Here is an 18,004-nt window from a genome sequence, read left to right on the forward strand (position 1 = left end):
AAGAAAACAAATTCAAAATAGAGAAAAAAATAAATTCTAAACAAATTTTCAGTTATAAGAAAGAACCTATTTATAAAGAATTTTTGATAATCTTGCAGTATAGGTAACAACCGATAAATCGAGAAATACAACAAATAACTTTACCAAACACATTAAAATGTAATTTGCTACCGACATGTATACTTCAAACATTCTGAGACTGTTTCAATGGTTTTTTTTATTTAAAAATTAGATTTCATTGAAAACTCTCTTTCTTCACACAAAAATCAAAGTGGTTGCTCGGCTCGGCCCTTTTGTTGGTGATTAATTCCTTAAAAATATTTTTAAAATGACTTATCCTACCACAAAGCCTCCTTCTGTATTAGTGGTAGGGTAAGTTATTTTCTTACTATCTTTTTAGTGACCACCTCCCCCAAATAAACAGCACCTTCATTTTTATTTTCATGTTTCAAAATGTAAAATTAACAATAACAAATTCAGAGATAATAAATCTTACAACCAGTTTCCACAATTTAAAAGTATACAGGTCGGTTGAAAATTAAATTGCTATTAATTGTAAATCTTTGAAATTTCTCAGCTGTTAACAAACTTGCAAGATTGCTGGATTTTCTACATTAAACCAACTTTCCGGCTACCCCCTCCCCAATCATTGGGGTGCAGGTAAACAAACAAACAAACAAACCATTGTTAGAAACTAGATATTCGTCATACGCTTAGTACAAAAGACAAAACAGAAACACTTGGCGCTACTTACTTTCGATCCCCCACTCCTGGTGAGGTCAGGATTGTTGAGGAGAAATTGCTCTGGAAGCAACTTTAGTTTTAATTTTTTCCCCTGTTGTCGGTAAAATCACATAGATTCGCTTTTAACAGTAACAACATATAAACAAAATATTATTAAAAATCGATACTGTGTTTCTGGTGCTCATCTCACCAAAAAATGTCAGCTGTATAGTAAAAAAAAAAAATGTCAGCTGTATAGTAAAAAAAAAAATCACCTTCTGTATATTTGATGAAATGCATATTTGATGGAACATATATGTACAAATTTGATACAATGCCCATTTACATATTTTCTAAAATGCACATTTGCATATTTCCTAAAATGCACATTTGCTTGATAAAATGCACATTTGCGTATTTGTTAAAATGCATATTTTATAATATGATATAAATATTTATGTCTATACCTATATATAAATATATATAAATAATATAAATATTTGATAAAATGTATATTTACATATTTGATAAAATACATATTTTCATATTTGATAAAATGTATATTTACATATTGGATTAAATGCATATGTGCATATTGGATAAAATACATATTTGCATATTGGATAAAATGTATACTTACATATGTGATAAAATGCATATTTGAATATTTGATAAAATTCGTATTTACATATTTGATAAAATGTACATTTACATATTTGATAAAATGTATATTTACATATTTGATAAAATGTATATTTACATATTTGATAAAATGTATATTTACATAGTTGATAAAATGTATATTTACATATTTGATAAAATGCATAATTGCACATTTAATAAAATGCCTATTTATATTTGATAAATGTATATTTACATTTGATAAATTGCATATTTACATATTTGATGAAATGCATATTTGATAAAATGCATATTTACATATTTGATAAAATGTATATTTGCATGTTTCATAAAATGCATATTTCATAAAAATAAATTTCACTGTATGACTCGCTTGCATCTTCAATAGCTTTTGTTTCAACGCCGTTCAATAAGAAACACATGGCAAGCAAAATTCTCAATAACTGACACACCATTCTCTTGTTATTGACTTTTGCTTGAATGGCCATTTTTATTTCAATAAGTTTTGTTTTTACTTATTTTTTTTTTATTGATAGACATTATCTTTGATAAAATGCCAATTTAGGATCACACATTTTGCTGATGAGATGATTACCAAAATGGCCGCCTTATCAGTGAATGGTGATAAGATTGTTGGACAAAGCATAAACTGAAGTTTCTCATTTTGTCTATGTTATGGTCAGGAAAAATATTTTAGTTTGCGTCAATTTCGTTTTGAAAATATTTATGCAGTTAAATCATTTAAGCTGAATATTTTTCCCCTTTGTTTATTTTACTGATGGAGAAATAACAAAGATTTTTCCCCGACAAGTAGCGTCCCTTTACTAAATCATGTATCAAAATTAAACGATTTCAAAGCTATTTACATCCAATAATTTCATAAATAAAGATTAAAACATTACTTTAAAAACACTTATAGTTTTAAAACAATTAATAATTTAATAATCAAACAAAACGTGATAATTAAACTTAGTTGAAAAATACATTTTCAAAGTATTTTTTAATATTTTGACAAAATAGGAAAAACAAAACAAAAACAGCATAATTCAAAAATATGAAACACAAAATACAAAGATACATATATATATATGTGTGTGTGTGTGTATATATATGTATATATATATGTGTATGTATATATATGTGCGTATATATATATGTGTATATATATGTGTATATATGTATATGTGTGTATATATATATATATATATATATAATAGAATCTTCTTGGACACTCAGGTTAAATTGTTTGGATCAGGAAAAGTGAGATTGCAGAAATGAGACATTGTAGAAAAAAAGGGGCATCCACACAACATATAGTGACACTGGTGTGAGTGATAGTCAGAAGCTTATTAACAAATGACCGACTTGATGAATTAATTGCAAATAACGATTAAGGGATATTTAAGCACATTTGTTTTCTTTTTGGTGTTATTAAAGTATATAAAAAATCCTTTAAGTAAAATTCTGTAGCTAGCCCTACTATATATATATATATATATATATATATATATATATATATATATATATATCAGGCCGTCCTGCATTGCCCGGTCATAAAATATGATTAAATATGATATTTTGATTAATGTAGATTTCGAATTTATTATTATATTAAATTGAACTCAATACATAGTAATTATTTAAAAAGTTAAAAAAAAAAATACTCATGTGCCACCACCGAGAATTGAAACCAAAACGTTTAGCTTACGATTTACTTTTACCTTTGATGTTAATGCCTGAGCTATGAAGACATGTTTGCTGCAAGGCTAAAAATTAAAATATGAACTACTAGCTTTTAATTCTGCATGCATATTCGTAATGCCGTCGTTCGACCTTCATCTGACAAATTCCATTTTTTTTTAAATTTTCACACTTTTACACCAACTTTGCTTGGCTAAAACCCAAATACAGTTTTGCATGGGTTCGAATACCCTATATAATAAGTTTCATGCCTGTAGACCAAAAACTGTCAGAAGAGTTTGGTAGGAAATTTTTTTTGAACAAATATATATATGCACACATAAATATATATAGAAAGAGGTTGTGTTTGCTGTAAATATTACGCAAGTATAAATCATGTAGAATATTTGCATGAATATAATTACACGTAGTAGTAACTTAAGATGATAATCCCATAAGAAAACCGAAAAAACTAATATAGAATTAATTAAAATGAATGTTTAAAAGAATATCCAAATTAGCTAGATCTTTTGCAGATGAATGCAACTCCACGACCAATATATAACAAAGTTGTATTTTCTTTGTTTAAATAAATAGAAAAAGAATTTTTAATATGAATATTAATACACACAAAAAAAAAATTATAGGAGCGTCTTCTACTACAACGTATCTATTCTTTACTTGGGCCGTCAAATTTTACTAGTCAAAGTTTTTTTTTTTATATTTCTAAAATTAATTCAGTAAACGAAGGTATTTTTATTTGAATAAAATTGAAAAAAAATTGCTAAAAGAAAAAAATAGTGCTAGTTCACTTATTGATCTGTGCTATTTTTTAAATAGTATTTTAAAGTTTAATTAAAGTTTTATGATATCTGTATTTTTTAATAAATAAGTCAAAGTACAGAATAGGTACAAAACACTCTTCCCTTCCCATGTTAAGAATGGTTTTCTAAATAATAATGTTATTATTTCAGCACGGATCAATAAATGCACTCGTAAGTGTATCAGAATTTTGGGGGAGTTTTTGACACCCCTAACACGAAACTGCGAATAAAATATAAAAAATTCGTAATTTCTCTTTGAAAAGTGGGTTGTTTATTTTCTTTATGGAACATACTTCCAAATTAAACTATTAAAGTTGTTTAAAAAATAATAGAAATATTATTTTTTATAAAAGAGTGTTTACAAAGTGCTGGCGCGCCTTCATGCAGCCATTTTTTTACGTATGAAATCAATTGAATTTTACGAGTTAATTTTTTTTAATTTCTAAACTTTAAAAATCTATCAAAACTTTTCTATTTGTTCAATTTTTACGATATTTTCGGGGTCAATGTGAAATTTTATGCTCTTTCCAATAAACCGAATATAATATTTTAGACAAACCTTTTTAAATCCCCCCATTTTGAAATGTCTATTAAAACTTTAATAATTAATTTATGCACCAAATTTTTATATATCATGAATTGAAGATAAAAGATCAATAAATAATATATTCAAATTTAAAACAAAAAAAGTAGTGTTTTTTAGAAATTTACCTGTAATGTCCGAAGTTTAAAACCTTTTTTTTTTAAAACCACATTTTTTTTTTTTTTAATGAAACCTTATAATCTTGTTATATTGTACAGAAAGTTTCGTTTTATTACGAAAATTATTTCTATTTCATTCAATGTTTTTTTAATTTTTAGATATTCAAAAAAGAAAATTCACTCCATAAAGTTGAAATAAAATATATTAAATCAAAAACTCGTGTATTTTTTGAGAAAAGAAAAAAAAAAATTTCTTGAACTGTTTTTTTTTTAAGGCAAAAAATTATAAATAAAATGTGACTAGTTTTCAGGTATGGAGGCACAAATTTCGTTACGCGCAAAGGTAGACGGCTAACGCGAATGTGTGGTTTTTACTTCCTTCTATCCACCCATAATTCAAAACAATAAAAACATAAAATGTTTGTATCATGGCGAGTTTTTCAAATAAGCGTTTTAAAAATTCTTTTATTTAAAAAAAAATAAATGGATTTTAAAATATAAATATGGATAAATTCTTAACAATGAAGAATGCAATTACACATTGATTAGTAATTTTTATAAGTAAGTGTTTTTTGGAATTTACATCGATTTTTCCAAATTAGCAGTAGCAGCCTTTAAGCTTACGGTGCAAAACACGTTACGAAAATGCGATTTTCTACAACGCTTGCTTTAAAAAATCCTTTTATTTAAAAAATACATGGAATTTAAAATATAAATATGGATAAATTCTGTACACTGAAGAATGGAACTACCCATTTAATAGTATTTTTCTTATAGGTAAGTGATTTTTTGGCATTTATATATGCATATATTTATCAAAGCAAATCAAAATACGTTGATTTTCTTGAAATCTTTTTTAAAGAAAACCGATTTAAAAAAACAAATATTGCATAATTTGCTATTAAACCTGTTATTTTTTTTTTTTAATTTTGTCTTTGCTCCTTTAATTGAAATTTAATTTGTGGCGTAAGCTTAAAGGCTGCTACTGCTAATTTAGAATTTATCAAATACGGATTCATTAAAGGAACATAAATAATGTCTCTTTTTTATTGCGTGCTGTTTACAAAAATTAGTATTTTGGGCCCTCCGTAGTTAAAAAAAACACACACACATTCACTTATAAATTTTTCCCGTTAAACAAAAAATCCAGTCGACCGATTTTTTTTTTTAATTCTCTTAATGAAATATACGAGTTTTTGATTATCATATCTTATTTGTACTTTATCGACTGGATTTTTTTTTAAACATCTAAAAACAGAAGATATTGAATGAAATAGAAAAAATTGCCGTCAGCGTCCGGTATTTACTTGACGATATAAGCATAACATGAGCTTTAGAGTTTGCCAAACGATTGTGAAAAATGAACCTTGTGTTTCCGTGACGCCAAATTTGTGTTAACTATACAAATTATGGAAAAGCAGAAGCGACTTAATGATTTTTTAAGACCTTTGTTTATCTTCTTCAAACTGCAATTAATAATTAATCTTTGTTATAATTTTGTTAGGTTTTAAGATTTACACAGTTTAACGATTAATAATATTATAAACATTTGTATATTAAATATGAAATACGGTTTTACTGACTGTTCATTTGATTACCTATGGGGTTCCATATTTTGTTCGGTGAAAAGAGATACAAAATATGAGGGGGGGCCTACAAAATGCTTAATATTTGTGCAATAATATTTTCAAATTGTTTTTAATCTGGCGATAAAATAGCTGACAAGAGTCATGTGTATATTAAAACTTAATATTTAAGCAAAAATTTAAACACAATTAATTACAAATCTATGTTGTAACGGAACATTTTGAAATAATGGAATTTTAATCGTTTTAATCTTTTAAAAATTAATTAATTTTTAGGAAGTTTCTTTTTCTTGGCAATTCAACTGATTCGAAAAAAAAACGCTATTTAAAAAAACAAAAACAATATTAAATTATATCATTTTTTAAATTAAACTTCAAGGTAATTTTTTGTTCATGTGCATTTAAATTAAAAAAAAATAAATATGTTTTACTTATTTGAACTCTTATGTTTCATAATAAATAGAAATGTCGATAGATTTAAATATATTTTGTTCGAATTTCGAAAAAAATAAATGGGGGGGGCACGCACTAAAAAAATATTTTCCCTTGTAGAGTTTACGGAAACTGCATTTTATATGTAATTTCATTCTAAAATGGATAAGTATCGAAAATTACACGAAAATCTGACCATTAGTTGATTTTTGCTAGATTTATTAAACACGGGTATTTTCACATTCGAAATGCTTACTACATGGGAACGTTATTTTAAAGCGGCAATTATGTAAACACGATTTTCGTCTCCCAATTTCATTATTTTCGTACGATGAAAATAGAATTTTTTAAATTATTACTAGTTTATTTTGCCCTTCTTTTAAATGGCACAAAAGTTATATTCATAATATTAATTTATAATAAAGTTACTTCGTTTGCCATATAGGGGGTAGTTTTGTGGTGACTTTTGGAGGTGCCTAATGAGCTTTCATTTGAAAGAAAAAAAATCAACATGGTTTTAAAAAAAGAAAAGTTTTACACTTTGGACTTTACAGGTAAATTTCAAAAAACACTTCTTTTTTTTTTAATTTGAATATATTATTTATAGATCTTTTATCTTCAATTTGTGATCAATAAAACTTTGGTGCATAAATGGATTATTTAATTTTTAATAGACATTTTAAAATGGGGAGGGGGATTTAAAAAACGTTTGTTTAAAATATTATATTCGGTTTATTGGAAAGAGCATAAAATTTCACATTGACCCTGACAATATCGTAAAAATTGAACAAATAGAAAAATTTTGATAGATTTTTAAAGTTTAAAAATTGAAAACAATTTCACTAAAATTCAATTGATTTCATAGGTAAAATAAATGGCTGGTTGAACGCGTACCGGCACTTTGTAAACGCTGTTTTTTAAAAAATAAAAAATATTTCTATTATTTTTTAAACAACTTTAATAGTTTATTTTGGAAGTATATTCCATACAGAAAATAAACAACCCACTTTAAAAAGAGAAATTACGAGTTTTTTTATATTTTATTCACAGTTTTCTGTTAGGTGTGTCAAAAATTCCCCCAAAATTCTGGTACACCTATTGCTGAGGATGCAGTTAGATTCGGAGTTCCTATCCCGTCGCGGTTACCACACCACATGACAAAGGCCAGAGGAATAATTGGCCGAAAGCGCTTGAAACAAAATCTAAGAAGGATGAGGATAATAGTCCGCAATAAATAAAGTAATAAATGCATTCTTCTGAATAAAATATTTGCTTGAAGAGTTTTTTTTGTTTTTTGTAATAATATAAAAAGTGTTAAAGTATTTTTAATAATAAATATCGATTTCAAACACATTTATTTATTTAAGAGTTTTTTTTTTGTCTTTGTTTTTTTTGTAATAATATAAAAAGTATTAAAGTATTTTTTAATAATAAATATCGATTGCAAACACATTTATTTATTTAATAATTTATTATTGACAATAATAGACCAGTTTTCCTACCTAGCAAAATTGGATGAGTTTTCCGAGTACGAGTTTTCTAAATACAAGTTTTCCGCATACGAGTTTTCCTTATTTTCATATTGCTTTTCTTAATTAATCTTCTATCTATCTTCTTCTATATATATAAAAGCGAAAATGTATGTGTGTTTGTGTGTCCGCTAAAAACTTTCGACAGACTGAACAAAAATGAACAAACTTGGTATCATATTGAAGCTCCATACTTCGCCTGAAAAATATCGAAAAATTGGCTAAAAACGTTAATTTTTTTTCACCCTGAAATCGACAATTTTCTACAGGGAGAGGGGTCAACAAAAACCGCCCTCTCATGACGACGACCGGTTCTACGCATGCTTCAGATGACTTCATGACCTGATTTAGTTTAAATAGTTGAAGAACTGACTAAATTTCATGTACGTCGTGTTAGCTCAGTTGGTTAGAGTGTTGGGTCATTATCTAAACGTTTTGGGTTCGAATCGTGGTTTTCGATTTTTTTTAATTTAAATATTGAAGCAGGGTTATTTAAGCCATTTTTCACGTAACGTTCGTTTTTCTGTTTTTTTTTTTGTTTTTTTTTACTTCGCTTATTCTTAGGTTTTCATTAACATCCCCGACCGACCACACACACTCAACAACACCCGAGTACCTACCAATTTTTTAAATTTTAATATCGAAACAGGCTTATTTAAGCCATTTTTCACGTGTTTTTTTTTGGGGGGGGGGGTAGTTTTAACGTTCGTTTTTCTGTTTTCTTTTTTGTTTTTTCGATTTTTACATTTAACATCTTTCGTTTGCCTTACGTTAGTTTTTTTTGTGTTTTTTTTCGATGTTTTGATTACACCCCCCCCCCCACTGTCCTGGTACCCCCCCCCGAACGTTCATTTTTCTGTTTTCTTTTTTTACTTCGATTATTCTTAAGTTTTCATTAACAACCACACACACCTCCAAACACTCTGACAACGCCGGGTACCCCCCCCCGCTAGTTTTCTTATTATCTATATATATAAAAGCGAAAATGTATGTGTGTATGTATGTTCGCTTTTCCTCGATGTCCACGAAAGGCTTCTTTCAAAGAAGCGCTTGCTCGCTTCACAACTTTTTAAAACTTTTCATATCATCTATAAATTGTAATATCTACGAATTATCCACGGAGCTCGCTTGTCTATTTAATTTTATTGACTTTCAAACGTTCATTATTCCACATTTCCCCGCATCGGCACGCGTTACATTCGGTTTTCGGTATAAAAAAAGCGAACCTCGACTCTAATCACAGGCCCAGAGCCAGTTTGGTCAATGTCGACTTCGTCATATCAGACTGTAGCTTTCATTTCGCTCCTCCTAATAAACAGGGAGTGGGTTTTTAAAAACAAACAAACCGATTTGTTCAAAACTGTCCCGCACAAAATCGTAACTGCTGAATACCTATCGCAATCACGTCAATCAAAAACGCGCACCTGTTTGTTTTTTTAACACTTTACTATTTTCCAACTGCGCGTCGTCAACGCTTCGGGTTTTTTCACATACCCCGAAAAACACCCGGGCAACGCCGGGTACCCCTCGCTAGTCTTCTTTCTATATATATAAAAGGCAAAATGTGTGTGACCATTTCGTGTATGTCTTCAAAAGGCTTTTCTCACACATAGTTCCGATGTCGTTATGATCGCTTACAACTGTTTATATGGGTCCTAAATAATAATATGTACGATTTGGGAAAGTGCGTCGCATCTAGATTTATTTACGTCGACTTTTATAAAATTATTGCTATTTTGGCTTCTCGCATGTTGATGAGGCTTTTTCGTATAAAAAGCGAAACTAATTCAAAGTTAACAACGAACAACGTTCTCGGCATTGCGCTGGGAAATGTCCAGAAGCAATCAGCTTTGATCAATGTTGTACATCAGACAATTGTTATTCAATCTGGACAATTGGGAGCTGGTTCCCCTCCCCCCAACATCTGTTGGGGGAAAAAAACAAAAATAGTGACTTCTATTTGACCTTCTTAATTAGGTCAAATGGAAACAGCAGAGTTAACTTTTATTGCGCACGCATGTTTTTATAGTTCAATAAATAAATTCAAACCTGGTATGTTGTATGTATGTCGCGGTGGCCTAATGGGTAACGTCGCCCAGTTTGTTTTTTTTTTTACACATTAATTTCCAACTCAAGGGTACGGGTTCGATTCTCATACTTACCTACCAAAACATTTATTTTATTTAACACCTCCCCCCGGAGTTTTGATTTACCTCAAGACACCCGGGCATCGCCGGGTACCCCCCGCTAGTCTATATATATAAAAGGCAAAATGTGTGTGACCATTTCGTGTATGTCTGGCAAAGCCTTTTCTCGCACACGGTCCCGGGTTCGTTACTCTCGCTTAAAACTGTGTATATAGGTCCTATATAATAATATCTAGGAATTAGGAAACCGTGTAGCGTATAGATTTATTTACGTCGATTTTTACAAAATTATTGCTATTTTGGCTTCTCGTGTGTTGATTGGGCTTTTTAGTATAAATAAAGTGAAACTAAACTTAAACGACGTCTTCGGCATTGCACCGGGGAAAACGTCCAGAAGCAATCAGCTTTGATCAGATCAGACAGTTGCTATTCAATCTGGACAATTGGGAGCTGTTTCCCCCTCCCCAACATCTGTTGGGGGAAGAAACAGTTAAATTTGGGTAAACAAACCCAAACGCTGCGTGACTTCTATTTGACCTTCTTAATTATGGAAGCAGCAGAGTTAACTTTTATTGCGCACGCCTGTTTTTATAGTTAAATAACCTGCTTAATGTTGTCTGTCGTCGTGGCTCAATGGTTAACGTAGCACTGTTTTTTTTTCACACATTAATTTCCAACTCAAGGGTACGGGTTCGAACCTCATACACTCACCTACCAAAATATTTTTTTTTATTATTTAACCCCCCCCCCGCAGTTTTGATTTACCTCAAGACACCCGGGCATCGCCGGGTATCCCCCGCTAGTATATATATATAAAAGCGAAAATGTATGTATGTATGCATGTATGTATGTATGTATGTATGTCTTGCAAAAACGTTCAACACGGGTCACAGATTTTCACAAGATCGGTATCATTTTAAACTTCCAATCTTCGCCCGACAAATATCGAAAAATTGTCCAAAAACATTAATTTCTTCACCATACAATCATCAGTTTTTTACAGGGAGGGGTCAGCAAAAACCGTCCTCTCATGACAAGTTCGCTTCTACGCATGCGTCATACGACATCTGAACATGATTTACTTTAAATATTTGAAAAACCGACACAATTTCGTCTGCGTCATCTTAGCTCAGTTGTTTAGAGCACGACCTCACTATCTAAAGATTTTGGCTTCGAATCGTGGTATGAGATGTCTTTTTTTTTTTTTTTTTATATTTTAATATTGAAACAGGGTTATTTAAGCCAGTGTTTTTTTTTTTTTTCGTTTTTATTTTTCAGATTTTTTAAAGAAGTTTTAACGTTTGTTTTTCTGTTTTATTTTTCCATCACATTCGCGTTTTCTTTTTTTGTTTTTCCGATTTTTACATTTAACATCGTTTGTTTGCCTTACGTTAGCTTTTTGGAGTGTTTTTTTCGATTTTTTTAAAGTTTTAACTTTTTAATATTTAAAAATATTTACTTCGCTTATTCTTATGTTTTGATTAACACACACACCTCTAAACACCCGGGCAACGCCGGGTACCCTCCGCTAGTATATTATAAAAAGAACTTTAAAATATTTTAGAGTTTTTAATCCTTAAAAACTAATTCGAAAATAATTAGCTAAAAAGAGTTTCGCAAAAACATGATTTTCCTTAAAAACAGTTAAAGTGAGATATTTTCATATTGTTTAAAAAAAAATTTATTTAAGTTATAAAATCTTTAGAAAAATGTGACTGGCGTGGTTGACGCCGAATGTTCCCCCGCCGAATCGGCCACACTGAAACGTCCTATCCCTTGCAAAAATATTGTAAAAATTGAATTTTAATTCGAAAACACTATTAAAAAACAAAAAACAAAAAAAAAAAACGCAGTAACATAGATGTATAAGCACGCATTAAAAAAGTTTTTGTAGGGTTTCAATAATTTTTTCATCCTAAATTTAGAAAAAATCGGCAGAAAGTGTTTTTAATCCAACAGAACGATAAACTGAGTGGACTTCGTCGGTGTTCATCTTTTTTATTCACCCACAAAATATTACCTCAATGCGTTTAAAAAGTCACTTATTCATAATTATTGTTTAAGAGGAGTAATTATCGAAGTTTTATTTATTTACAAGGGATTTTTATTTTTGTTTTTGTTTATTTATACAATTTGTCTTTTGAGTTTTTTTTTTTTTTTTTTTTTTTGCAATGCCGCTTATATCGCAAGTGCATGTTTATGCTTGTGAGTGAGAATACAATCATTATTGTTTAAAACATTGTGTGAAATATCAAAATTATATTTTTAGGTATTGTTTAATTTTTCTCCACTTCAACATTTACATTTAAAATGACGCCGGAAGGAGGTTTTCAAGTATGCTGAAAACGAATAGCACATTTAAATTTTGCGCAGTCAAGTGATTTTCTGGATATTAAGCCTTTTATTATCCAATGTAATCCATTATGTTTTTGCTGGTGGTAACGTTTTTTTTCCGATACTAATGCGCGTTGCGCGTGTGTGTCACAACCCTCCCCTCCTTCCTATGTTAAAAATGGCGAACGCTACTTACATTTATTAAGTAATAGGTTAGAAAAAAGGTCTAAACTACTTGTCTGTACAAAATTTAAATTTGATATTCGTTTTCAGCATACTTGAAAATCTGTAAAAGTAATTTTAAATGTGAGTGTTAAGGTTAGTAAAAAAATACTTTGACGATGCGAAATAAATTCTAAATAATACCGATAATATTGATTTGAAATGATGCATCAAAATCAAACAACAAAAGTTCGATTACAATCGATTGATTTATCTCGAAATATTGGGTATTATATGTATTAGTAATTATTAACATTTTAGTAATTTCTATTTCAAATTTATTTCACATGATCAAAACATTTCGGGTAATATATGTGGTATCATTAAATACAGTAGAACCCCGGGATACGGTGGCCATAGGATATGTTTTTTTTTTTTCAGATTACGATGTTTTTCAGGTTACGATGTTTTTCGTCCCCTGGTTACGGTATCCCCGCCTTACGGTGTTATTTATAATGTTATTTGATTATATACTTGTGTATTATATACTGTACTGTATTTTGTTACTAATTTTTAATGCCGCATCCCGGGCTTCTACTCTATTACAAATGTTTTATAATGAAATTAAAAATGTCAGCAATTTTGCTGATTACTGCAAATCACCAATCATTTTTCGCCTGAAAGGAGAACTCTCTTATCAGATTGATTTGTTACCTACACCTGTCATTTTGTTCGATTCCTCGTAGGCTGCTTCTCTTCGGAGACAAATATAAAAAAGATGATCGAAAGTTTTCAGTGATTTTATTTTTCCGAGTTCATGAACTTCAGGCGTGGCCGCGTGGACTGAGTTGGTCGATCCAGAATTTCTGATATTATCAAGCTTGGTCACACCTAAAAGTAGTGTATTTTCTCCTGGCGTGAGACATTACAATCGCACGTTTTCTTGTTCAATGTTCGCGGACCTTACCTTATCCTCCTTAATAACAGTTAAAGGACATTAAAATTATAATTTAAGGTTAATTTTTGTTGCCACTTACTGTCGTGCGGTAGAACAACTTTGACTGACATTGCCTTTCCTGTGTCGACAATGTTACTCAACAAATTCTTCTCGATTTGTTTGTTGTCCACTTTGTTGGGGTCGACGTTTCCGGCGGCTCCTGCGGCCGATAAAAACGTAAACGGGGGTGAGGTCAACAAATTAGGGGATTACAAACAAACAAACAAACAAATAAACAAACAAACAACAAATAAAACAGAATTTGGTGCTTATTAAGATTAAAACGATAAACAAAAATAAAGAAAAACTTTTCTATTGTACCTGCTTGAAGATTTCATATTCCAAAAATAAAAATAATAATAATCAATTAGTTTGTTGTTTTTTTTTTTTCTTTTTTTTTTTAATGTTTACGAAAAACAAATTTGCTGTTTTTTTTTTTACCGATAATTGACAGACGAGGCCTTGTTTTATTAGAGAACATAATAAGGGGAGATAATCAGTGATTGTTTTGACAGTTTACACGTGCATTAGGATTGCCTTCCCTTATCTACCGATTCTTTAGACACCCTTTCACCTTCATCGAAACAGTGAAATTTGATTTTTTTTTTTTAATTAAAAAAATTACTTGATCAAATTATGTGATTTTTTTTTTTTTTTTTCAATTTTCATATTCGTCCCGTGATTGGTACGTGCATCATACAAACATTTCTGTGTTTTCTTTAATTTTAAATGTCGCCATAAGAACAAATCTGAATGAGCACCCATAATTTGTATTATTTGAATTATTTAGACTACAATTATTAAGCTTGGATGTTATTCTCCTAGTGTTTCTGTCGATGTAAACTTTGACTTTGTTCTGCAATCTGGCACAACGGATATAAGTGCTAAGTTAATCGATTCTAATTGACAATCTTCTGGAGGTTAATGTTTCAATCCTTGGGGAAGGCAATACTAAGAATACAATTGTGGATTACTTAAGACCAAATCATGGCTGACAGAATGAGAGCAAGCTACATCCGTCTAAAATTATATACAGATTCCAAAGTTCGACAGAAAGATGTACTTGAAGAAGGTCAGGGGTTACATTGGCCGAAACGTTGTGAGAATAGCAGCCAAGATGAAAACAGTAATCGAAATAATACAAATTATCATCCTCATGTAAAAAGAAATTTCTAAACATAGAGACAAACAAAGAGGATTTTAAACTTTTTTAAACAACATTATTTTTATTCATATAAATCTTAAACATTAAAACGACACAAAAAAGATTACGAAAACACATTTATTTGGCTAAACATCTCGATACATACTAGCTGTTCTTCGCCGGCATTGCTCTGGAGTTGTCAATGTAGTCTTAATGAAATTTATCACAAATATATTTCAGAGGTATACTTCATCTTCAGTGGGGTTTTTTCCCTTTTCTTTTTTCTTGCCATGTTGTAAAGTTGGAGAAAGAAGTCTCTTTGTAACGCGCGGCTCTTTACAAACAGACTTCTTTCTCCAACGTTACAACATGGCAAGGAATAAGAAAAGGAAAAGAAACAACACACTGAAGATGGAGTATACCTCTGAAATATATTTGTGATAAATTTCAAACAAGTAAAATATTTGTTTATTTTCCTTATATTACGTTGTGAATTGGCTTTAAAGTGCACTTGATGCCTATTTTATTTTATTCACATTAAAACAACGTTTCTATATAAACTCTCATTTTATTAGAAATTATATTTTAAAGCCAAAATATGTCGCTTTGAACAATGGCGAATAACAGTAGATTCTAAAAAAACATTCCCAATTATATATATATATATATATATATATATATATATATATATATATATATAATTTTAAAAATATATCATATTATGCTATTTTTTTGATCCCCCGACAAAAGGAGGATGGACCTGTAAATTCACTCTTGCCCGTTCGTCCGTTTGTCTGTCCACACTTTTCTCCATAACTACGCCTTGGAATCTTTTGAAATTTTGCACAAACATTAAATATGATATGAGTAAAAAAGTAACAGAACGGATTTTCCGGAAAAAAATCCGGTTTCCCCCTAGGGGTGCCTTTTGTGTTAAAATGACTAAAATTGACACTTTTGTGCTTATTTAAAAAAAAAAAAAAATTGATGACTTGGATTTTAATAAAACTTTCTGAAAAGTTGTAACTAACTGATTTGTATATAATTTCGTTTGTCTATATTTCGCGATAACTCTTGGGTGTGCCCGATGGGCTTTTTTAGGGCTAATAAAAACACTTCATTTTTCGGACTATTTTACCATATTTGTCCCAAATTTTCTGTGTATGTCTATCTAGCAATTTTACGTGGTGCTGAACTCAAATTTAAATATGTTAAGCTTTGGGGATGTTTTGGTTCTAAACGGGGCGGGGGCAAATGATGGACTTAATCATTTTTTTTTTTTTTTTTTTTTTTTGCATGGCACAGAATTCAAATGTACATATATTAAGGCCTAAAACTGCACCGTTTGTTCATTTACACCAAGATTTGACGTCCCCTGGGGACTTTTGGTGCTAAATGTGGGGGGGGGGGGTCAAATGCTGAACTTAGTCATTTTTTATGCCTCGTTCACTGTGCACTCACGGGGGACCATGTATGCTTCACTTGTTATTTATAAAATACGTATCCAGTTAAAAAATCTTATAAACATACATGAGGTTTTAACCCGGGTATTGACACTGTAAAAACTACCGCCTTAATAATTCATACTCTGCCTATTCCCTTTTAGTTAACATGTGTCTATTTGTGGGGAAACTCCCAAAATATCATAATCTTTTGATAATAATAAGATGAGAAATAGTAAAGTAATGAAAATTCAGAAAAATAGAAGTAATTAATAAAATGGCTGCCTTGTTTTCTAAGAAACACGGTAGTATCACCGTGTATATATAATTTAATTAGTAAATTTGTTTTTTAAATAAATTGTAATTAGCTTTTTTTTAATTTAATCAAGATAATCCATAATATGGATGATTTATTTTATAAGAAAACGAAATGCATTCTGATGGATTTAATGTTATGTGTAAAATGTATCTTGTAAAATAATTACTGTTTATAAGTACGATTTTTACTTGACGAATTACTTTATTGAAATGGCTGACTTGTTTTAAACCGCAATGAAGTTGCATTTTCCTCGTACCATTCAAGATAAACTATGAAAAACAAAATCAAACATTTAAAAATACAAGTAGACATCGTCCGTCAAAAATGACGAAGAAAAAATTATAACAGACGTCTTGCTACTCAGCTCTTTGCAGTCTTCTGTTCAACATCGTCCCAACTATTAGCCCCTTATGCCTTGTTTGTGGTAAACAAGAAAAAAAATCATGGACGACTTATTCACAGACATGATGGTTGGTGTCAAACGTTGTCTAGCGATATTTGTTGGTTGATTAAAATTAGTTTTAAATTAATCCACTGTTATCATTTGAAACAGACAATTCAAGGTTTAACATTTTCTTGATCAAACTGTGGACGGCCATCTTTACTTTCATCACGATTACAGAATTATGGAAATGGATTGTTCTTGATATTCTTTTTTCATAAGAAAGACTTCTTAGCTTATATTTTCTTGGCATGAATTCATTTTCTGTTAACTTTCTTTCAATAAGTTTTTTAGCCAAGTTTTTATATTTTTTGTTCTTTGTGGGTTTATTTACTTTCCCTCCGGGAGGTTAGGCACAAGATCAAGAGAGGCTTTAAAAAGCATACACACTAACAGAGTATACTAGCATACAAAAATTCCTGATCAGTTCTATTGGTATTCTACAGTAGGGTAACCCCAAGCGATAAGCCACAAACTATCTCCTTTCTGAAGAAGTGAAAGTAAAGCTTAGGAGTATGGACCTCCTAGGAGTGAACCAAACCATACTTCAGCCACCATCAGATTACACCGATTCTTTCTGTGAGAATCACACATTTGGCAAACTTTTTGGACCCATTTCCGTTTTTATAGAACCATTTAATTTTCAAAATGTCGGTCAATTTTCATATATATTTTTACTGTTTCACACATCAAAAATATTTTGTGCATTTTTTGCTGTTTAATCACGAAAATTTTATTTGAAAAAAGTATACTTTTACATGCGATCTCAAATTTTTACGAAAATACTTTATCTGCCTGTCTTTAGTTTGAAATAATCTTTTCAGCTCATAACTATTCTGGAACTCATCTACCTGTAAACATCCGAGTAAGAGACGATATATGTGGATCAGTTTGAAATA

General features: G+C 30.1%; 1 protein-coding gene across 5 annotated transcripts in view; it reads right to left on the reverse strand.

The window, feature by feature from the left end:
* Positions 1–18,004, reverse strand: part of LOC145266903 (uncharacterized) — a 216,837-nt gene that overhangs the window by 299 nt on the left and 198,534 nt on the right. For 4 of the 5 annotated variants that reach the window (XM_080122680.1, XM_080122682.1, XM_080122683.1 and 1 more), the window contains one exon: positions 13,799–13,918. The exons of the other annotated variant lie outside the window; for it this stretch is intronic. In XM_080122680.1, the coding sequence (XP_079978806.1) occupies positions 13,799–13,918 (120 nt within the window). The remainder of the gene's footprint in view (positions 1–13,798; positions 13,919–18,004) is intronic. 5 annotated transcript variants of the gene reach the window in all.

Source organism: Euprymna scolopes, chromosome 42, assembly GCF_053919585.1.
Source record: "Euprymna scolopes isolate OS-2025 chromosome 42, ASM5391958v1, whole genome shotgun sequence".
Lineage (NCBI taxonomy): Eukaryota > Metazoa > Mollusca > Cephalopoda > Sepiida > Sepiolidae > Euprymna > Euprymna scolopes.